General features: G+C 42.7%; 2 protein-coding genes across 5 annotated transcripts; both read left to right on the forward strand.

Moving 5' to 3' along the window:
- Positions 1–144: 144 nt before the first annotated feature.
- YIPF1 (Yip1 domain family member 1) lies at positions 145–5,822 on the forward strand. Of its 4 annotated transcripts, none has more exons than XM_038144756.1 (9): positions 145–216; positions 312–385; positions 1,089–1,222; positions 1,825–1,905; positions 2,012–2,099; positions 2,218–2,334; positions 2,924–3,090; positions 3,576–3,758; positions 4,397–4,493. In XM_038144756.1, the coding sequence occupies exons 2-9, from the start codon at positions 355–357 to the stop codon at positions 4,484–4,486; spliced, it is 891 nt and encodes a 296-aa protein (XP_038000684.1). In that variant the 5' UTR covers positions 145–216; positions 312–354; the 3' UTR covers positions 4,487–4,493. The 4 variants fall into 4 exon arrangements, with proteins under 4 accessions (XP_038000684.1, XP_038000682.1, XP_038000683.1 ...); XM_038144754.1 differs by having other exon boundaries at positions 146–216; positions 1,059–1,222; XM_038144752.1 differs by adding an exon at positions 5,568–5,822 and having other exon boundaries at positions 169–385; positions 1,059–1,222; positions 4,397–4,491.
- Positions 5,823–5,965: 143 nt separating this feature from the next.
- NDC1 (NDC1 transmembrane nucleoporin) lies at positions 5,966–20,429 on the forward strand. Its single transcript, XM_038144751.1, has 18 exons — positions 5,966–6,285; positions 6,559–6,679; positions 7,627–7,728; positions 7,923–8,097; positions 8,564–8,702; positions 10,014–10,122; positions 10,958–11,009; positions 11,508–11,640; positions 12,635–12,727; positions 13,950–14,031; positions 14,871–15,026; positions 16,039–16,293; positions 16,410–16,528; positions 16,769–16,819; positions 17,246–17,309; positions 18,161–18,261; positions 19,195–19,355; positions 20,176–20,429. The coding sequence occupies exons 1-18, from the start codon at positions 6,244–6,246 to the stop codon at positions 20,237–20,239; spliced, it is 2,019 nt and encodes a 672-aa protein (XP_038000679.1). The 5' UTR covers positions 5,966–6,243; the 3' UTR covers positions 20,240–20,429.
- Positions 20,430–20,680: the final 251 nt, after the last annotated feature.

Raw genomic sequence — 20,680 nt, forward strand, 5'->3', positions numbered from 1 at the left:
CCTCACACGCTCGGGCTGCCGCGGCCCCTTTAAGGGGGCGGGCGGGCGCGCACGCGGAAGCGCCGCGCGGGCTCTGATTGGTCGGTGCCAGGCGCGTCGCCGGCGGGGCTGTTGCTCCCCGAGGGGCGGGGGCAGAGGGGCTCAGCGGCTCCGCTGATTGGCTGCGGCCGCGCGGCGGTCGCGGCGCCTTTAAGGGAGCGGAGCGGCGGCTGCGAGGTGCGGGCCGCGGGGCCCGGGGGGCGCGGCCGCGGGGCACGGCTGCCACAGGGCGGGCACCGCACCCGCCCCAGCGCTGCCCCTGTCTCTTGCAGGAGGGTCGAGCCCCGGGGAGCTGATCCTCAGCCAGGCGGATGAATGGCGACGGCGGACGACCTCAAATTCCAAGGTGAAGGCGATGTCGCGGGTGCGGACGCGGGGCTGGGCCCCAGCCGCCGGAGCCGTCGGGCGCTGGAGGCTCTGGGAGCGTTTCTGAGCGCTCGCGGAGTGAAAACGTCCCGGGAGTTTTGTTTGTGGGTCAGGATGGGGTCAGGTATCCTGAATTTTCCGAGATGGAGTTGTGCTGCTGGCGAGATAAAAAATGTAAGCGGTGTTGACGGAAATCGTGGACTGAAATCCTTTGTGGTAGTAAGTGACAGCTGGAAAGGGGCAGAGCGTTCTGTAACTTGCAACAGGCCCCGGTTTCAGACTTCCTTAGTTCTTCATTAAAAATGTCATGTCAAGTTTTGGAGAATATGAAAAGTACCCATTTCTCTAGCAAGGCAGCTTTCCCTGGCCCTTGCAGAGAGCTGCTGGCCCTGTTGGCAGGGCAGGAAGGCAGGCTCCAGGCGTGCCAGTGAACATCCTGCAGGCGGATTGGCAGGAAAGGCAGACTCACACTTTATGGACTGACCCAGTGTTCAGCTTGATCCGTGTCAGTCTGGACTTTAGGAAACAGATCGTACCCAACATGCCTGAACTAGTGGTTATTCTGTCTCAGGGTTTCTGTGTTTATTTGAGCCACGAGAACAAAAATTTTAGTGTCTTGATCGCCGCCTGTCTTGTAATGTACTTATTTGCAGAATTTGACGATGCAGCTAATTTGCTTGCAGCAAATCCCGATGCCACCACCATAAGCATCGATGAGCCAGTCGAAATCCCCAAGAATCAGCACAGCCACCTGCAGGAGCCAGGGAGGGAAGAGGATGATGAGTTACTGGGAACTGATGACTCCGATAAAACAGAGGTAATGCTCTCACCCCTATGGTGGAGGCATGTGAGAAAGATGGAGAGAGACTTCTTAAAAGAGCATGTAGAGAACAGGACAAGGGGGAATGGATTCAGACTAAAAGAGAAGAGGTTTAGATTGGTTATGGGAAGAAATTCTCTCCTGTGAGGGTGGTGAGGTGCTGACACAGGTTGCCCAGAGAAGCTGTGCCTGCACTATCCCTGGAAGTGCTCAAGGCCAAGCTTGGAGCCACCTGGGATAGTGGAAAGTGTCCCTGCCCATGGCAGGGAGGTGGAGTGAGGTGATCTTTAAGGTCCTTTCAGTCACAGGCCCTTCTGTGGTTCTGACAGCAGAAGGAACTCGTCGTGGTGGTGAGGGTGTGTGTTCCAGGTGATGTGGCAGCAGGCTGCTCTTTACAACCTCAGGCCGTGCTTCTGCCTGCAGGGAGATAAGAGACTGGCTGTCTGCAGCTGTTGGAGGGGAAGAGGGAAACCATTACATAATCCTACCCTGTTACCTTTGTTTTCAGCTTGGGTGCCAAAATCATGTGACTACTGTGTAAATGAACTAGTAATGCATAAATGGTGAGCTTGTAACATGTTGCCTTTCCCACCATCCAGCTGCTTGCAGGACAGAAGAAAAGTGCCCCTTTCTGGACTTTTGATTACTACCAGACCTTCTTCGATGTGGACACATACCAGGTTAATACTCTGCTCCAGAGGAGAGCTGTTGTCTGAATTATGCCTTATCCACTGAGGTTTTTTTCCTTCTTGCATTGTCAGTCAGACAGATCCTTGTGTTTCATAGGTCCTGGACAGAATCAAAGGGTCAGTGTTCCCAGTCCCTGGGAAGAACTTTGTAAGGCTGTATATCCGCAGCAATCCCGACCTTTATGGTAGGTGTGAGAAGTTATTTTCTGTGCTAAATATTTTGAGTCTGTATTACATTTCACTTGCTGGCCTAGAAAGCAAGACAGCAGAGGAGGTGCTATTGGTTTTTTTTTTCCTTTTAAGGTCCATTTTGGATATGTGCTACACTTGTGTTCACCATTGCTGTTAGTGGCAATCTCTCCAATTTCTTCATCCATCTGGGCAAACCAACGTACCACTACGTGCCTGAGTTCAGAAAAGGTTTGTAAGTAGCCATTTGTGGGGTTTGTTTTTTTTGTTGAGGTTTTTTTTTTTTTTTTTTTAATGTGCAAATGAAGTAATATAAAACCAGGTCATAGTTTTGATTTAGCACAGTCTTTTAATTGATTGCTGTCTTTAAATTTTTAGACATGTGAAACAAGCCCTTAAAATGGGCTGTGACTGGCAGAACCCCGTTTCTTCAGAGCATAAGCTAGTTTCAGGGTAAGAGCAAGCAGGAGTAATTAGTTATTTTCCAGCCTTAGTGGATCTCTCCTTGTACAGAGTGAAAGCCCAGCACTAGGCACTGTGTTGCTTTGGTGGGAGCCTTCCTGGATCTGTGGCCTCCCAGGAACCTGCAGGAGAAAATTACCAGATCAGATTATCACTGATATCACCTACTTGAAGTGCTGGCAGAGTACCGGGTGTGAACTAGATATAAATGCAAAGTTCTCAATTTATTAATAATTCAAGCTTCATATTTTGGAAGTATCTTCCCAGGTAGCTTGCTAGTTTTCATGCTGAATGCTTCTGCACCTTTGATTGTGGCAGGATTCAAAGTAGAACATGAAACCCTTTGTTGTGTTTCCAGTGTCCATAGCAGCTACAACAATTTATGCATATGCTTGGCTTGTTCCCCTTGCTCTCTGGGGATTCCTGATGTGGAGGAACACTAAAGTCATGAACATTGTCTCCTACTCATTCCTGGAGATCGTGTGTGTATATGGCTACTCCCTCTTCATTTACATTCCCACAGCGGTACGTATGGCTAAAGAGTGCCCCTCTCACTGTCCTGCCTGAGAAGGTTTGCTGTTTCTTATAGTATTGTTGAAATTTTAGAGACTGGGGGAATCTTTTGCTCTTTTTCTTGAAGCTTGTCGAGTGTAAAGGTGTCTTGTGGGTGCTGGAAAAGCCCAGGACACATCATTTCCCCAGAGGCAGCAAAACCAAGCGGGGTGCTGATGGTGAGCCTGGCAGGCAGCCTCAGGAATCGGGATGTTTGTGTCCCCAGGGAACAGATGCTGATGGCTCCAAGGACAAGTTTCCCTGGCTGGGGACAGGCCTTGGAGGGAGTGTCATAATTTGGGATTCACTCTTTTGTCTGGGAGTAAAGCTCGTCACTGCTCTTACTCTTTCCTCCAATAACAGACGTGTCAGATTTAGGCGTGAGTTCATTCGTGCACAAATGGAAGCGATGACAGCCTTTTGCAAGCCTTTTGCAAGCCTTTTCCTGCCTTTTCCAGATCTTGTGGATCATCCCGCAGAAGGTGGTGCGCTGGGTGCTGGTGGTGTTCTCGCTGTGCCTCTCGGGCTCCGTGCTGGTGATGACCTTCTGGCCCGCGGTCCGTGACGACAGCCGCAGGGTCGCAGTGGCCACCGTGGCCACCATCCTGCTGCTGCACGCCCTGCTGGCTGTGGGATGTTTGGTGGGACACTGCCGTTCCTTTTCCCTATCTCTTGTTTCCTAGGGCAGGTGGCATGTTGTGGGACAGGGAAGGAAGGATTGGCTGGTCACCGGAAAACCTCCAATGTAAAAATTGCTGTTATTTTAAACGTAGCAAAAATTGATGCCACTGTGACCCTGACAGTGCTGGTAATAAATTCAATATCAATTGTGGGGTCATAGAATATCTCCAAGTTGGAGGGAACCCATCAGGATCATCGAGTCCAATTTACCTGGAATTCATCATAGTACCAGCAAAGCCTTAATCTTGATAGTATCCAGTTGCACTTTATTCCAATGAGTACTATGCTTAGTCCTTTAGAAGGATTAAATGTTCAATGTAAAGCGTGTGCTTGGGAGTTTTAGCAGGTTTATGTTTTCATACAGAGTAAGTGTTAGAAAACAGAAGACCCTGAGGCCCCTGAAATACACAATGAGCCCTTAAAATATGTTTCCTTATTGCAGTGGGTAGAAGGGTGTCACCAGGCCTCAGTTTCCACAGCTTCCAGAGTAGATGGATCTGTATTTGCACCTGTGTTTGATGGGTGTGGCAAGAAAGAGCTGGGATGAGGCAGCACTGTATGTTTCTCTCTAAATAATTTTTTTTCTCTGATGATGTAGGCATACTTTTTTGATGCCCCTGAACTGGATATTCCTGCACCTGTTATCCCTGCTCACAATGGAACAACAGTAGTAACAAAGAGTCACTAAATAAGGTGAGAACCCTGTCTAAACTTGCTTTTTCTGCAGCCATCACAGACATCCTGAAACTTTTCCCCATCGCTATGGCTGAACGGAGAGGGGTTTAACAGATTAATTTTGTTAAATAGGGTCTATATATAAATAAAATTTATTAACTTGGTTTCAGTTGTAAGTTTTAAGTACAGATGTAAAAACTGAAAAGACTCTGAGGAACAGATATGTTATTTTCTTTGGGGTTTGCTCTTGGCAAAGAAACTCACATGTAAATAAATAATATTCTCAGTCCCAGAGGCCATTTCCTTACAAAAACCCCAAAACATTTATTTAAATTTATTTTGCACAAATGAAACTTAAGCAATAAACTGTTGCGCTCCAGTTTTTCTCTCCTTTTATTATAAAAAAAAGAAAAGAAAATATAAAAATATAATAATACATAAATAATATTTAAAAAGCAGATTGGGTTTTTTCCCCCTTGATGTTTGAGTCGGTGTTTCAGAGCAGCAGCCCTGTGTGGGGACATCTGTGTAGGCTCTGGGAGGGCTGACTCAGAGCCTGAGCCATCCATCCCTCTGGACTGCATTCCTTCTCTGGGACAGCTTTGAGCATTTGCTTCCTGGCATCCAGGACTGCTGCCAGCAGCAGATGACATTTGAATTCTGTTGGATAATTCTGTGGAGGAGGTCCAGGAACAGGCTAATAGACATGTAAAGGCCAGGCCACTCCAAGTACACCAGCCACAAGTGTGTGTGTGAAAATCAGGGTATTTACTGAATAGAAGCTATATTCGATTTAAAATAAATAATATAAAAAATAGCCAAATGTGCCCAGTGAAAGGCACATAAAAATTACACAATCCAATCATGCAAGTCAATTCTAGTGGATTTTCCTCCTGCAAAATCAGTTTTTTCATTCCAGATGCCTAATAAGAATCAATCTGACAGTAATGGATTTTAGTATTGAGACTTAAATATGTGCCCTGTGTGTCCTCTGGTGAGGAGCTGAAATAGTCACTGGAGTTATTTGTCTCTTTCAGATAACAGCACCAGTTTCTCCATCTAGACAGTAGTTCAATTTGAGATTATTTTTTCACTGAAGACCTTGGAAGTGTCAAGGACACGGGATGTGTTTTGCAGCAGGACGGACAGTGCTGTCCCATGGACACATGGACATCTCCGTGTTCCAGGAGGAGAGTGAACCATTGATCCCAGTCCAGAACAGAAAGGCGTTGTTTTTGTTTGGTTGGGATTACTTTATGTTTTTGCTTTTTGGAAGGATTTCTTTTGTTTTTCTTTAATTCTATGCTCGCCACCCTGTTTTGCCTCTGAATAAAGCCTTCTGCAGGCGATGCGGTTTGTACTTTTTGTGCACAAAGCATCTTAACGCTGTGAAGCTGTGACGAGGGTTTGGTCCAAGGTGTGGTCTGGGGACAGGACTGGACCCCCTTGAGGTGGGCCCGTGCCGCCAGCGACGCTTTCAAAGTGTAAATAAACGGACGGAGCGTGGACTAAAGTGACAATTTCTTTCCTCGCCGCCCCGGGCCGCGTTCTGTCCCCTTGGACACGGAGGAGACCCCCAGGCCCCTCAGGCCGCCATAGCCGCGCGGGGAACGCCGGGACTTGTAGTTTCCACGAGGAGTGACGTCACACGCGGGGAGCGGGCGTGCGCGCCCTCCCATTGGCCGCCGCCTGGGCGCGCGGCGGAAGTGTCGCGAGGCCGGCGCGTGGGGCCGTTGGGCGGCGGCTTTGAACGGCGGCCGGGCCGCGGCCATGGAGGCGGCGGCGGGCGGGCAGCGGGCGCTGCTCCGGCAGGTCGGGCCCAGGGCTGCGCCCCCCTCAGGCTGCGCTCCCTCCGGTGCCGGGCTGGCGGGCGGCGGCGCATCCCCCCCGGTCCCGGTTCGAGCGCGCTGTCTTCCCGCAGGGTTGGGCTGGCGGATGCTGTGGGTCCCCAGGGTTGGTGTGGGTCCCCGGGCTCCTCACTGCGGCTCCCCTCAGGTTCGGGGCGGTGAGCCCCGGACCCCGCACCCTGCGCACCCCCGGGCGCTGGGCGGGCGGGTCCCGGTCCCTCACGCTGTGTCCCCGCAGGTTCTGGGCTGGCGAGTGGCCGCCGCCGTGACCTGGTCCGTGCTGCTGCTGCCCTTCTGCACCGCGGCCTTCATCGTCCTCAGCGGCCTCGACCCGTTCCACCCCGTGCGCTGGATCTCCAGTAGGTGCCCGGCCGCGTTCTCCTGATTTTGCTCTCACGTGTTTGTGTATCTGTTTCTGTTATTTTTGTTGCTTTGTTATTGTTTTGATTTTGTTTTTTTCTACACTCTGTTGTTTTGGGTTCAGTCCCAGATAGCGGGAACTGATGGTGGCACCGTGTTACACTTGTATTTCGAATAGTCTTTGGCCTTTGAAATGTTCCTGTGTTACAGCTGCAGCAGCCACCATCCACCCTAGGCAGGAGTAAGTGTTTCAAGTTCATGTGAGTCTATTCCTCACAGAAGAAAAAAAACAAACAGATTAAGTGCTTTAGTTGTCTGTTCTGAGTCCTTGGACACTTCCCCTTCCATCCTGTGCAGCTGCTGTTTCCAGAAACAGCTTCAGTTTTCTCTATGGTGCACTGAATCGTAAGAGAAATTGCTGAAGCAGCCACTGTGCATGGTGAGAATAGCTTCCCCTGAGTGCCTGCAATGAAAATCAAGAGATGTTTAGCTGAAAGCTCGATGCCTGTGATCATTGAGCTGCTTCAGGCAGAGAGAATTGACTTACTTCCTCTCTTGAAAATAGAAAAGCCCAAAAGAACCACTCTGTAAGAAATGTCTTCCCTTTTTGGTGTGGCTGGATGGTTGTAGCTTTTCTTAAATGAATGGAAATGTGATAATTGAGCCACAGTTTAATGCTTTGGTTTTTTTTTAAACAAACTCCTGAGTGTTCACTTATAAGAAAACCAGTTATAAGGGTGTCAAATAGTTTCTATGAAGTTTAAATTTGCTTTTGTGCAGAAATTTTATGTAGCTGGGCAGACCTCATGTGGGATCCATTGACCATCACTCCCCTTTAAGCATCCAGTGGATTATTTTCCATTGCTTAAGTGCTCTTTTCTGTTACTTATTGCATTGCTGCTGTGTTATGGCAGTTTTCTGAACAATAATGTTTTTATTTTTTTAGATTCTCTCAATGATTTGTATACTTCTTATGTCATCTTTTGTATCTTCCTGATGTCTGTGGTGATAATAGTAATCAGCATCTTCAACGTTGAATTTTATGCAGGTGGGTTGTGTAAATTGTTGAACTGTCTTTGATACCTAAATTAGAGAGGATGATCATTTATAATTTAGTGACTTATCCTGACTGTGAAAAGTTCTTTAGTGACAGTGGTGGGGGTTTTTTTTCTCTCTTTTTTTATTTTAATGAAAGATTTTATTCGTAAGAAGTGAAAATGATTTTCCTGCTTCTGTTTACAGTCGTGCCATCGATACCATGCTCTCGATTAGCCCTGATAGGAAAAATTATTCACCCTCAGCAAGTGATCCATTCCTTTGTTCATGCTGTCATGGGAATGCTGGTTGCTTGGTGTGCTACAGTCATGACAAAAGGGAGGTTCCAGTTTCTTGCTGTGTCCTGCACGCCCTCAGAAAGGTAACTGTGTGTGTGTCGAAGATAAACAAAGAGTTTTTATTGCAAAATACATTCGCTGAATATTTCTTTCAAAAAGAATCGCAAGAATTTGGATATTCCCAAAACCCAGCAATTATATGTTGATTTTCTTTATTAAAGGACAAAAAAATGCCCCCTTTGTAAATGTTACAATGCAGAGAACTGGACCAGAAAAACTGCATTTTCCAGGATTCTTCATGGATTCTTCACTCTTGAGGACAAGTTGGGTGTCACTTGAACTAGGACCTGGTCTTGTGGTTAATGGCATATGTTTCGTGCATAAGTTACAAAGACAGGTGGTGGGATTCCTACTTTAGCCAAAACCTTGCTGAGAAATGATCAGGTGTACTGATGAGCAAAGTAAAATCAAACTTCTGATTTGAGTTTCCTAAAGCTTGAACAGCTTTTTGGTTTGAACTCAGAATTGATTCTAAGTTTTCTATTTCAGCCTGGAAGATGCTGTTCCTCAGATGTGCCTCAATGAGTATCACCTCTTCTTTCTCCTTTCTGGAGCTTTCTTGGGATACAGCTACAGCCTTTTCTTTCTTATTAACAACATGAATTATTTGCCATTTCCAATCATACAGGTAAGAAGTTTAAGCATCTTTGTAGAAAGACATGTATAAGTGAAACAGTGTTATAAAAGCTTGGATAATTTATGAGTGTGGCGGCAGGAGCTCCTGCTCAGCTCCTTTTAAATGAACACAGAAACTGGGATGCTGTGACTCTTAACATTTAGCCTACAGCCCTCTGGTCCTGTTAAAAGCTGGCTGAGGTGGCAGGTGAACTGCAGGAAAAAGACAATGTGCACAAACTGGGTGTCATTTCAGGAACTGACAAGAAGGGTCACCTAAAAGCTGAAAGTTTCGACAGTTAAAAAACCCCTTCAGTTCAAGTCTAAACAGCACATGAAATATCGCTTAGAGCTCAACATCCAAAGCTTTTTTGTGTGTGTAGCACTATGGAAACTGAAATTCCATCAATTCCTCTGGAGGAGTCCTGCAGAAATCTGTACCAGCGTGAAGTATCACCTTAAAAATCCTTCTGTTGCTGCAGCCTCACAGCAGCCATTAACTGTGCCTGGTTCCCAGACTGGCACAGCCCAACCAATTTGGCAAGAGATGGTTGTGTTATAGTGGAGAACGTGTGTGCTGCATTATGCTGACCACTCAGTTCATCAGCAAACCAAGCAGCATTTTGGCAATGCTGTGGTTAGAATATTTTTAAAAAAGAATCTATTTCAATATTGTTGATTCTTTTTTGTTGTTTGTTTGGGTTTTCTGTTGTTTTTTTTGGGTTTTTTCCCCCCTTTTTTCTTATTTTTTTTCTCTAGTGCAAGCTAGTAAAATAAAAAATTAAATCACTTTGGTTGAATTTGCATAGTTTCATTTTCATGGTTTCATTTGTCAGCTGGGTTGCTTCAGTCATTTGGAAACATATATAGTTTATTTATTTGGAGGAAAGCATCAGTGTTATGTTGGTTTTGCTGCTTGAAGGATTACTGACTCTGGAACTCAGGCTTGTCTAAATTTTCCCCATATTTTAATTGAACATTTAGAATGTAAATGAAATTTAGTAGATGAAATATGCCCCTTTTTTCCTTTATTTTGCATTAGACAGGCTTATTTTGGTTTGTTCCTTTGTGTATTCAGTCTACCCTATTCTTTTCACTGCTACAAGCAGGAAATGGGATAAGAACTGATTATAAAATGTCAGGAAAGATTGGGAGCATAATTAATAAATGTAACACCTGGAATTACCTTAAATTAAGTTTTTAATTGATCTAGACTTCAGGCTTTCAAGTACCTTGTCCTTTTTTGTTGTATTATTTTTATTAACTGTTTCATTGCTTAGTTCTGAACGTGGAATACTAAACTATTTATTTTGTTTGGTTTTAGCAATACAAGTATTTACGTTTCAGAAGATCTTTGCCTCTCCTGATAAAACACAGTTGTGTGGAATCACTGTATTTTGTTAGAAACTTCTGTGTCACATATTACTTTTTTGGTAAGGGTTCCTGAAATTCTCTATTTTTTTAATTTCTAATTCCTGTGTTTGAAAACTCTGATCCATCAGGCTTTGGACTGCTCCTTCCATTGCCTGGTAGTGGAGGTGTGGTGTCCCAGAGCTGAGCCTGGCACTGCAGCAGTGGGCAGGACTTCACTTGTGTAATGTTGCTCTACCATCCCTTTTTTTAGGCAAAGATCAGCACTTTGGCTTTACTCTCAGGTGCCCTGGATATTATTTGGAGGGAGCTTGGGAAGCAATGGAGGGTGACTCCCTCCCATGTGAAAATGGAGTTTGGTCTGTGGTAAAAAAAATCCGTGCTGATGAAGATGATTGCACTGGACTTTCTAAAATCAGGAATTCTTTGTTAGGGTTGTAATTATCCTCCTAAATGATGTCAAAATATGCAAGAATTATGATCCCTTTATTTACATCAGGGGATAAATTAGAAATATGGTGGTTCTGTATCAGATTCCATTAAGTCTTTAAAAGCACTTTGCGCTGCCTGGGCTGTAGTGAAAATTAATATTAAATTACTATTAACCCTCTTTTGTTAGTGAGGAAACACAATTAACTCACTGCTGAGAAGCAGCAATAAAAGAGGAGGTCTGCATCTCTCAGTGTACAGCTGCTAGCCTGAAGCCTTTTTTCATTCTCTTTTTTGTGTTTCTTGAAACAAAGTAACCCCAAAGGCAGATTGTTTCCTTGTCCCTGTGAGTTAAAACACCAGTCTCTTGTCTCTACATGAATTCTATTTTTGTCTTCTTTTTTTGGCCTACTGTGTGTGTGTTTTGTAGTGTTGTATTCGTTTCAGAGTTTCTTTTTGAACCCCTAGGTTATATCCCAAAGGTATGGATATGTACCACGATGGGTCTTCACACAGACAGGTAGGTAGGACATTGTGCTGGAAACTTGCAATGTTGTAGAGAGGTTCCTTTGCTGAGGAAGTGCAGCTTGGCAGCAGGACCCAGTTCTTTGCCTCCCCACACAGAATGTGGGGAGCTCTGGCCATTTCTGAAATGAATCCTAAAGGAACCAGCATCCCCTTGTAGGAACCCTCTTGTCATTAAGATAGTAATTAGGAAATCATCTTTTTTTTTCTTTTTTTTATGTAAGTCTCTAAAGTATTAGAAAGGGTAAACACTCCAGATTGCATCTATGAGTTTTATCTGATTTTCTATGGTGCCTTTTTTTTTGGGTGGGTGGGGAGACATCCTTATTTTTATGACTGTTGTTTGTTTTAAAATAGGGAAGCTGGAGTCTTAATATGTTAATAGGCTAAAACTGTAGTCATTAGTAATTCATCTTTATTTTCCTTAATTTCATTAATTTTTCTTAATAAGAATACTAAAATACTTTTATCCTCTTGGTTATTTTATCTGCAGTAAATTACATCCTCTTGACACCCTGAGTGGCTTATTGGATCTCTCCTTGTTTTACCATACCTGGCTGAGTGGTGTGTTCCTTCTGATGACCTGGTACATTGCTTGGCTGCTCTTCAAAATCTATGCCACAGAGGTCAGTACTTGTGACAGTGCTCAAGTTACATCATCAGTGTGGCACAGATAATTCTTTCATTTCAAAAGCAGTTCTAGCAGGAAATAACTCATTGTGACTTCTTGAATTTTCACAGCAAGCACTACAGATACTAACTGATAACTGAATAGTCAAGAGAGGCCTGGCATTAATTGATTTACCCTTTCTTCTCATAGAAAGACCTGTGCTCCTTACAAAATTCATGTTTTGTTCCTGCCATCTCCTCTTCTTACTCCTCTGCTTCTGTTTCCAGATATTTCCTTAGAGAGGAAAAAATTGTTCATCTAACTTGATTTTAATTTTTTTAAATTAAAACACTATGAGACTCTTGATAAAAGAGAAAAAAAACGAGCTTTCTATCCTGGGTCAATGTATTGGTACAAAGTACTCATGGAATGAAATGGCAAATACAGTGCTGTTGGGGTGTTTAATTAGCTTTAATTAGAAAGGTGTAGTTGTTGTGACTACACTGAGAAAAGATCAGCAATGAGTCAAACATGACAGCAGCTCTGAGGTGTGAGCAACCTGTCTCAAAGGGTAATAACAAGCACCAATGAACACCTTGTCACCATCTCCAATTACTGTATTGCTTATAAAACTGTGGAAGACAAAAGAAATCATCCGTCTGGGAAAGTATAAAATGGACTTTGCCCCTTTGGCCGATGAAAAAAGATTTGTTTATCCACATGGTTTTGTTTTTCTTAATGAGCTAAACAGCTTCCAAAGTTGCTTTTAAATACTTGCATAGCGTTAACTGAAAAGTCAGGAAAGAAATTGTGAGATTAGCCCACATGAGCACATTTATTTGAAGATAAAGATATCTGGATTTTCTATGATTTCTCAATTTTAAATGAAAGGAGTAAACTCTTTTTGTTTCTTCAAACCTTTTTAAGGTTTGAAGACCAGTTTACTGGTCTTTCATAAGATTTTCTTGTGCTTTCCTCTGTGTAATGTAAATTTTGATGTTTGTGTTTAGAGTCATCATTTTCCCATTCAACCAACATTTGCTCAGGAGACAGACCAGTGCTTGCCTAAAATCTTGAACAGCAATCCTCCCCTCCTTATAAAGGTAATTGAACTCCAGCCTCTTCCCTGATCCAGTCACATCTTCCAGGTACCAGTTCTGTTCACTGAGGTGTTAGTTCCTTGACAAGCTGCCTCAGAGCACTCACAGGCTGTTGCATTTCATGATGAAAATTTGTTTAGTAGTGACATCTGCTGGTGCTCTCCATGGTGTTAGTGTTAGCTGAAGATTCATTTAGTTGCAAGTAAGATCTGTGTGCAGCAGAAGTCTCATGGTGTGTACTGGTGCAAAACCAGCAGCTTAGTGGCATTCAGGTTTTGGAACTCAACTTTGAGTATTGTCACATAAGCAGGTGTTTTCTCAAACCTTTGTACTCTCAACATCTTGTCCCTGCAACATATATTTGAGCTCTTAACATGCGTGTTCTCTCTTGAAATTAAAAATATATCTATACTTAGGTTGGGAGTTGGGTTTCCTTTTTATAAAAGGCAATAGTAAAAAGCTACTTAAAACCTGTGAGTAAAGAAGAGGAATTTTGGTCTATGGTAAACATTAATAGGACTTAGTGATTATAACACTTACAAATTGGAGACCTCATTTAAGAGGTATTATGTAAATAAAGATAAGAACATTCTCTTGCACATGCAAATTCTACCTTTACTGATTTTACAGATTTCTGATAAGGCTGGAGATATAATAGGCTGCAATACATTTTTAAGTTTTGCTGCATTATCTGAGGATAGGTGGGGAAGAGTTGAGCACAAACAATTAAAGGAACAGGAAATTTAATACATGATTTCAGACGTCATTAAAATGTCCAATTTATAATAGGGTTTTGAATATTGTGAGAAATCTGGTTATTTTTAGTTTGGCACATTAATTGCTTAATCACAAGAAAAAGCAGTGGTAGGTTGGTCCCATAAGGCACTGACCCTAAAACTGTAGTTGAGTTCTGGTTTACAAAAACAGTTCTTTTCTTAGACTTTTTAGTGTCTTAGTATCTTTCTGCCTGAGCTATTAGAATAAAACAAATGTTAGATCTACCTGAACTCCTGAGAACTGACGTATCACTAAAGCTCTTAATAGCTCTGCAGCCCCATCCAGGGTGGTTTTGGGGATTTGCCTCCATTCTCTTTGTGTAACAAGACCGGTTTTAGCCAGTGTGAACTCATTCTTTGGTAGGGATTGATTTTGTATGGAAAACTACATATTTTTAAGCAAATACAGTGGATTTTGCATGCACTAAAATATTTTCCTTTCGTTGCAGTTTTTAGCCTTACAAGACTTGATGTTACTCTCCCAGTATTCTCCTGTTCGCCGACAGGAAGTCTTTAGCCTCAGTCAGCCAGGTAATTATCAAAATTATTTTGTGTTGATTCCTTTTTTTTAAACCATTAGTCGAACACTCTTAGAAATGATGTGATGTTGTAAGGTATGCTGCATAAGCCAGGAGCCTCTTCCCTGTGGTGCCTTTTCCAAAAGGCTGCTTAATTATCTATATTCATATTGTTTCACCTGCTAAACTCAACCAGTTGTGGTGTCTGTTGCATTTAAATGACAGCCAGGAGGAAACACAGGTTTAGGATTTTGAAAGCAGGGCCCACTTCACACCACCAGTCAGGCAGCCCAGACTGAATAACCTCACAGATGTGTATGGAAGCTGAATGCTGAGGTGTGAGTGAGGGGAAATCAGGTACAAATACTGAGCCACCCCTGCAGCTGTGAGAGCAAACACTGGCTGTAACTTCGGTTAGTGCACAGTCCTTTTGCTGTACTCAGATATGGCAGAGGAGGTCAATTAAAACTGCTTAGAAGCCCTCAGGAACTTTTTGTAGCACCTTATCAGGAATTCTAGTGTTTGTACTGCTTCAAAACTGTGTTGACATCGCCACTGGTATTTGTTCATTTTAGCTGTTCAGTGATTTCAGATCTGGTGGGCTGAACTGCCTGTGTTGCCTGCTTGCTTAGCAGGTTTCACTCAAGTCTTTTTAGAGTTATCCATTGAATCTGTCCATGTTTTCATCTTCTCTCAGTACAAACAAGCTGTCGCAGTGGAAATGCCCTGTGGCATTTTAGAAGCTGAGTGGCACTGTGACAGTGGAGCTCCTGCTGAGAGCACATGGGCACTGTCTGAGAGCTCCAGGGGGGAGCAGCTGGGGTAAAGCCTGCTCTTTGTGTGCACTGCCAGGTGGGCACCCCCACAACTGGACTGCGATATCCCGGGAGTGTTTGAGTCTCCTCAGCGACCTGACTCAGAGGCTGATTGCACAGCAGGAAGCAGCAGCAGCAAATGGGAGAGCAAAGCCACCAGTGGGAGAGCTCAAAGTACCCCCACAGACTCCAGGTATGTGAGGAAGTGCTCATAAAGGTTTGTAAAGCATGAAGGTAGCAATAGATACCTTAGTCTCAATTAAATTTTATGAGGAAAATGAGGGATTTCTGCAAATAAATACAGACAAAAAAGATCCTCTCTCAATTACTCTTAGGTATTTGTGTTGAAGTAATTCCAAAATAGCTAGAAAACTTTCAATTATCATGTTTACTCAGTTTGTTTACTTGCATAATATTATGTTCAATACAGTATTTTTTCCATGCTTGCATGAATAAAAAAAGTCTGATTATCACAGTTTCAGTAAGTGGTTCAACACAGCACTGGGAGAATTTAAGTCTTGCCAAGAGATACTCTGTAATTTGCATAACTGCTCTTATGATTAGTTTAGGATGGTAAAATTAGGTTCTGTTTATGTTGGTGTGATTCACTAATATCACTGCAGAGTGAGGAAAGCCCAGTCTGACTCTGGAGCTGTGAGCAGCCTCCAGGCATTTTGAGTGTTTTGCATGCCAGACTTGGGCATCATTCCTGGCAGCACAGCTGTGTTGGCACAAGGCTGCCAGGTAATGGAATCCCTTAGCAGGCAGTGCCCTGGCAACAGCAGGCACTGTTGGTATGTCACAGGTGAGTTTCATCCTTGGATTTGGAGACAGACATGCCTTTTCTTACATGCCAGTCAGAATCACTTTTCATTCTTCCATGGACAGCCTTTTTCCTAGTACTTAATGCTAAGAGCCCACTTTATGAACATATATAGCAGGGTGTTGTAATGTTGGCTAGCAGGAGTAAAATAAATAAATCCACAAGAATCTTTCTCATCACTTGCTGTTTTTTAGCTGATGAACTTTGAAAATGCTTCATGCTTGTGTTGGTGTGTACTTCTTTGCAAGACCAGAGTGCTAACCATGTCCTTTTATATTAGCTCTGATACAGAAGTCGTTGAAATAGCAATCCAATAACAAACCCATCTCCTGTGTCATCATGCCAGCCCGTTGTCTTCATGCAGTGTGTTCTTTGTCACTAGGAGCTGCTGGGATAGAAGACATGTCATTCCAGTCCCAGAGGTCCAACATTGTTCTCAGAGCCTCCATGTCTCCGCTGGTTAAGCCGTCCCTGATGCCTGTGAAGACGTCTCCTGGCTCTGATGTTGGTTCACCTTTCAGCTCTCCTGCTTTAAGTTACAAGATGGGAGTTGTGGATGTAAAGTCTCCTTGGCATGGAACAGTCCCAAGTCCCCATGTCACGAGGAGGGGACCAAAGCTGTGGACGTCGGTTTCAGGTAGAGATTCTTCCACAGCCCTAAGTGTAGTAGCCTTGTCAATGGAGAGCTGCATTGTGAGGATTAAAGTGACAGCAGTCAGTTTTTCTGGAGATAATGTATTTTTTTTCTTGCAGATCAGCAAATGAATGGTTCCCACCATGAATCCTCCCCAGTGCTCTCTGCTGCAAGAACTGGCAGTGAGGCAGTGCAGCCAAGATTTATTTACACATGGCTTCAGAACAAGCAAGAACAGGTGGAGTAAAATTGCAGTGCATAGGGGGTGCAGCTTAGGTGATACCTAAGATTCTCCTCTGGAAGAATTTTCCACTTTATGGAATGAATACTTCCTTCTCTACTTACTTTATATATCACAAATCCTTCCCTCCACTCCCAATGCCTTTATGCTGTGTGAAGGTGGTAGGGTTGAGAAGGGCCAACTGTGCATGCCTTAAATAAATGCAGATGATATGTTTAATCTTTTGTTTCTTTTCAGATAAAAAACTTCCTGTCCAAACGGGCGTTGATAATGTATTTCTTCAGCAAGGTAAGGGTGGTCCTGTGTTTGAGACACAGGTAATGGCTTTAAAACCTGTATTTTCATCTGAAGCTTTCCATAAGTACAGCTTCTTGCTTGCTGTGGGTTTCACAGCAGGATTGTCCCATACCTGCAGGAAATAAGAATAAGAATGCTTTTTTAAACTCATCTGATTAGAAACTGCATTTTACTTAAAGTGTTCTTAGCCCTTGAAAACTAGCTAGTGCATATCCCTTTTATCCCCCTTTTTTTTTTCCCCTCCTTAATTACAGCTGTAGCATTGTGGGCAGCTTCTGCCAAAAATAATTTTACTTTAGATCAGATTTTTCTGGCTATTTCCCAAGATCTGTTAGCTTTGCAGGTCTGTTCTGACAGCTGCAAGTTTGGCAATATTATTTATAAAGTGCACTCACAGCACTTTGGTTTCTTTGTCAGCACCCAGAAGCCTCCATCCAGGCTGTCTTCTGTGATGCCCAAATGCACATCTGGGCTTTGGAAGGTAAGTGGTTTCCAGGTGATCCACTCTGTTAGTTCATGGAAAACTCTCTGGGCTCTGTGCTTTATAAATGTAACAATAAAAATCTTTGAAATGCTTTTGACAAAAATACAACTGCATTTCAGACACTAGCATGACTAAAGTCTAATTCACTTGTTAATTTTGAGATCCCATGTGAAATCTCTTACTTTATGTTCTGTACAGATTCCTAAACTTGATTTCTGGTGCTTCTCTCTCATGTGAACCCATGTATCACTTTTACATTTTTTCTAGGGACAGATTTACGATGCCTTTCTACAACAGCTTTTCTGACTAAAGGCTCTGGGCCTTTGTTTATCAGAGAGCTGAGGGAAGCACTCAGATAATAACTTAGCAAATAAACAGAAAGATGGTTTGCAGAGAATTAGAGGAACAATGACAGTATGAAATTACATTTTGGATTTTTATTGTTTCTTTCAAAGTCGTGAGTAAATACTGATATTGATAGAATCTTCTCTTACATTTGGCTGTGTGAAGTTGATCTGTTTCCTTGGTGATGTGTTTTATGGGCAGATGTGCCATGCTGTGTCAGTTTGAAGGTGATGGCTTGGGATGCAGAGAGTCTGGAGATGGGAATCACACATAATTTTTATATAATCTGTCTTGCTTTACCAACCTCAAGCTATTATACACCTGTCAAACCAGTGAGTGCTTTGGTCCTCGAGCCAGAGCTGAGGTGACTTTCAGCTGGCAGCAGCAAGTCCTGAGGAATTCCAGCACACTAGTGGAATCTTCAGGCAACACCATGATCTTTGATAATGAATTCTCACCTTTTGAAGCATGAATTAACAACAAATTTCTTTTTTTTTTTTAAGGTCTGTCTCACTTGGTAGCAGCCTCCTTCACTGAAGACCAGTTTGGAGTTGTCCAAACTACACTGCCAGCTATCCTGAACACGCTACTGACTCTTCAGGAGGTAAAACTGTTAACTTTTCCTTGCTGCAAGGCAAGTTTAGGAGAGGAGGAGGAGGAGTCTTGTTGATTTTACATAATAAGCTTCCTGACTAGTCATAACACTGAAGTTGCTGCCACTAAAATAGCTCTTCTGCAGTTAATCTAACCAAAACAGCTGGTTGCCACTATGTACACTATGAAACAGCTGAATAAAAAAAACAAACCCTGTTGGTTTTTTAAAATGTGGGAGGAGAAAATATGGAATGTTTAATTTTAAAGAAATGCTACTGTGTGCTCAGTTGAAGAGTTTATCTCAGGGATGCAGCAATTCTAATACAGTATCTTTTGCAGAGTTAGAACTTAATCTTCATTTGGTTGTACACAGTTTCTGGTGCAACACGGAGCACTTGGAGACATTGCAAATCTCAAGAGATAAAATCTGTGTCTCTGCTAATAGTAAGACACCACTCTCAAATTACTGATGTTTGTGTAATGTGTGTTTTAAAAAATCCAGATTTATTTCCAAGGCTATCCATGTCCTATTAACGTAACCACTTTACACTGCCCTAATGGAGGTTCTTGGAAAGAATTTAGAGGTTATTAAAGTTCTTCAGTGTAAGTCATCTATTCCAAGAACAGGCACCAGGGGGAAAAAAAGCCAATGCCCTTGTTTGTGAAAGAACCAAGTCATAATACGGGACAGAATTGTGTTTGTCCTGCAGCATGTGATGTGCTTAGCTTAAGACTCAGTAACAGAGAATCTTATTTCATAGAACTTGGTTCTGTGTTCCTGTTGATGGCTGGGAAGTGCTCAATCTCCAAAACATTTTTGTGCGTCTTGGTGGAATTTCTGAACTTGCACTTTGTTTTTGCTTTATTTGACACAAACATGTCGCTAGTTACCTTATGAAATAATTGAGCAGATGACAGGAATCTGTTTGTTTTTCTCAATCAGGTCGTAGACAGACATTTCAAACTGCCACATGTTTCTAGCAAGCCTCCCCGGATTTCAGGCAGCCTGGTGGACACATCCTACAAAACACTACGGTTTGCACTTAGAGCATCTCTGAAAACAGCCCTGTACAGGATAACCACTGTCTTTGGAGAACACTTGAAGTAAGAACCTCCTCATGATTGCTTGCTTGTTAAATTTAGTTTAATGAATGTTTATTGTAGGACCTGTGAAAATCAAAATTTAGGGAAAAATCTCTTCTGGTCACTATTATAATGTGGTATTTTAGGTGGTTTTTTTTTGATTTGTGGAACCTTAAAAAGTTCCTGTGTAGATATATGGTCCCCCTTCAAATTTATTATTCATATATTTCTGGGCAATTTTTCTTAGTGACTTTTCATGAACTCTTTAGAAGCAGTTCATGAATACCACTTGTTTAATAAATCTGAGCTGCTGAAAAGAAAATAAATCAACTCAAGGCAATTGTTCTGCAGAGAGAAAATCCTAGGAAGGGTCCAAATAATGAAATTCCATTGCTGCCTGGTTGTCCAACAGCTCTTCCTCAGCCACTCTCCCAGCAGGCAAACTTCCATACTTGGCCTTCGAATATGTGGGACTGAAACTTCCTGTAGTATCTGCCCATCTCTCCCTCTGGGGATGAAATGTCCCTCAGTTTAGAAGTGCTCAGTATACAGGAGGGATCATTGTAGGAGATTCTTTCTTACCTAAATCATCCTTGCAAGTTAATCAGTTGCTGTTTAGAGGTAAGGAAATGGGCAAGGTTTCCTGGTATTTTTAGAAGCTGTTGAGGATAAGAATTGACAGTTTCAAAGGTTAGTATGCTTCTTTGTCTTGAAACATAGATGGTTTTTCATAAAGTTTAGCTTCAGTGTAATTGATTTCAATGTACACTCAATTTTGGCAGGAGACTTTATTTTTGTGCTGTATTATTTCTCATGTAAAATGTTCTGCATTTGTTTCTAGTGCTGTACAAGTGTCTACAGAACATAAGAAAAGACTTCAGCAATTCCTGGACTACAAAGAGTAAATTTTGATGCAGCTACGGTTGGTTTTTTCAAGACTCTTTGCTAAGAAGAAAGTGGGACTAATGAGGCTTTTTCTCTTGGCTTTTTGGAAAAGCATATGGAAGTATAAGTTGCAGAACAAAACTTCTAGAACTGTAGAAGAGTTCTTATGGGTTTGGATCATTTTTTGTATAATAAAACTTGTAAAATTCATCTTGCCTTCTTTTAATATCACTTACAAATGAGAGAGTGCCAGTTCTTCTTTCTAGGTAAGACTATGACATTTAAGATTGCCAGAGTTATTTTGACACTGAGATCTTTCATTATTTTTCACACTGTGTTCTTTCCCTACTCACTTCTGTTAAGGTGCTGAGGGGAGATTCACGTAGATACTTAGTGCTTAAGTGCTTCATAAATTTAGTTGATAACACTTCTAGATCCAGAGTGTAGTTTAAGTGTAGGAA

Source organism: Motacilla alba, chromosome 8 (genome assembly GCF_015832195.1).
Source record: "Motacilla alba alba isolate MOTALB_02 chromosome 8, Motacilla_alba_V1.0_pri, whole genome shotgun sequence".
Lineage (NCBI taxonomy): Eukaryota > Metazoa > Chordata > Aves > Passeriformes > Motacillidae > Motacilla > Motacilla alba.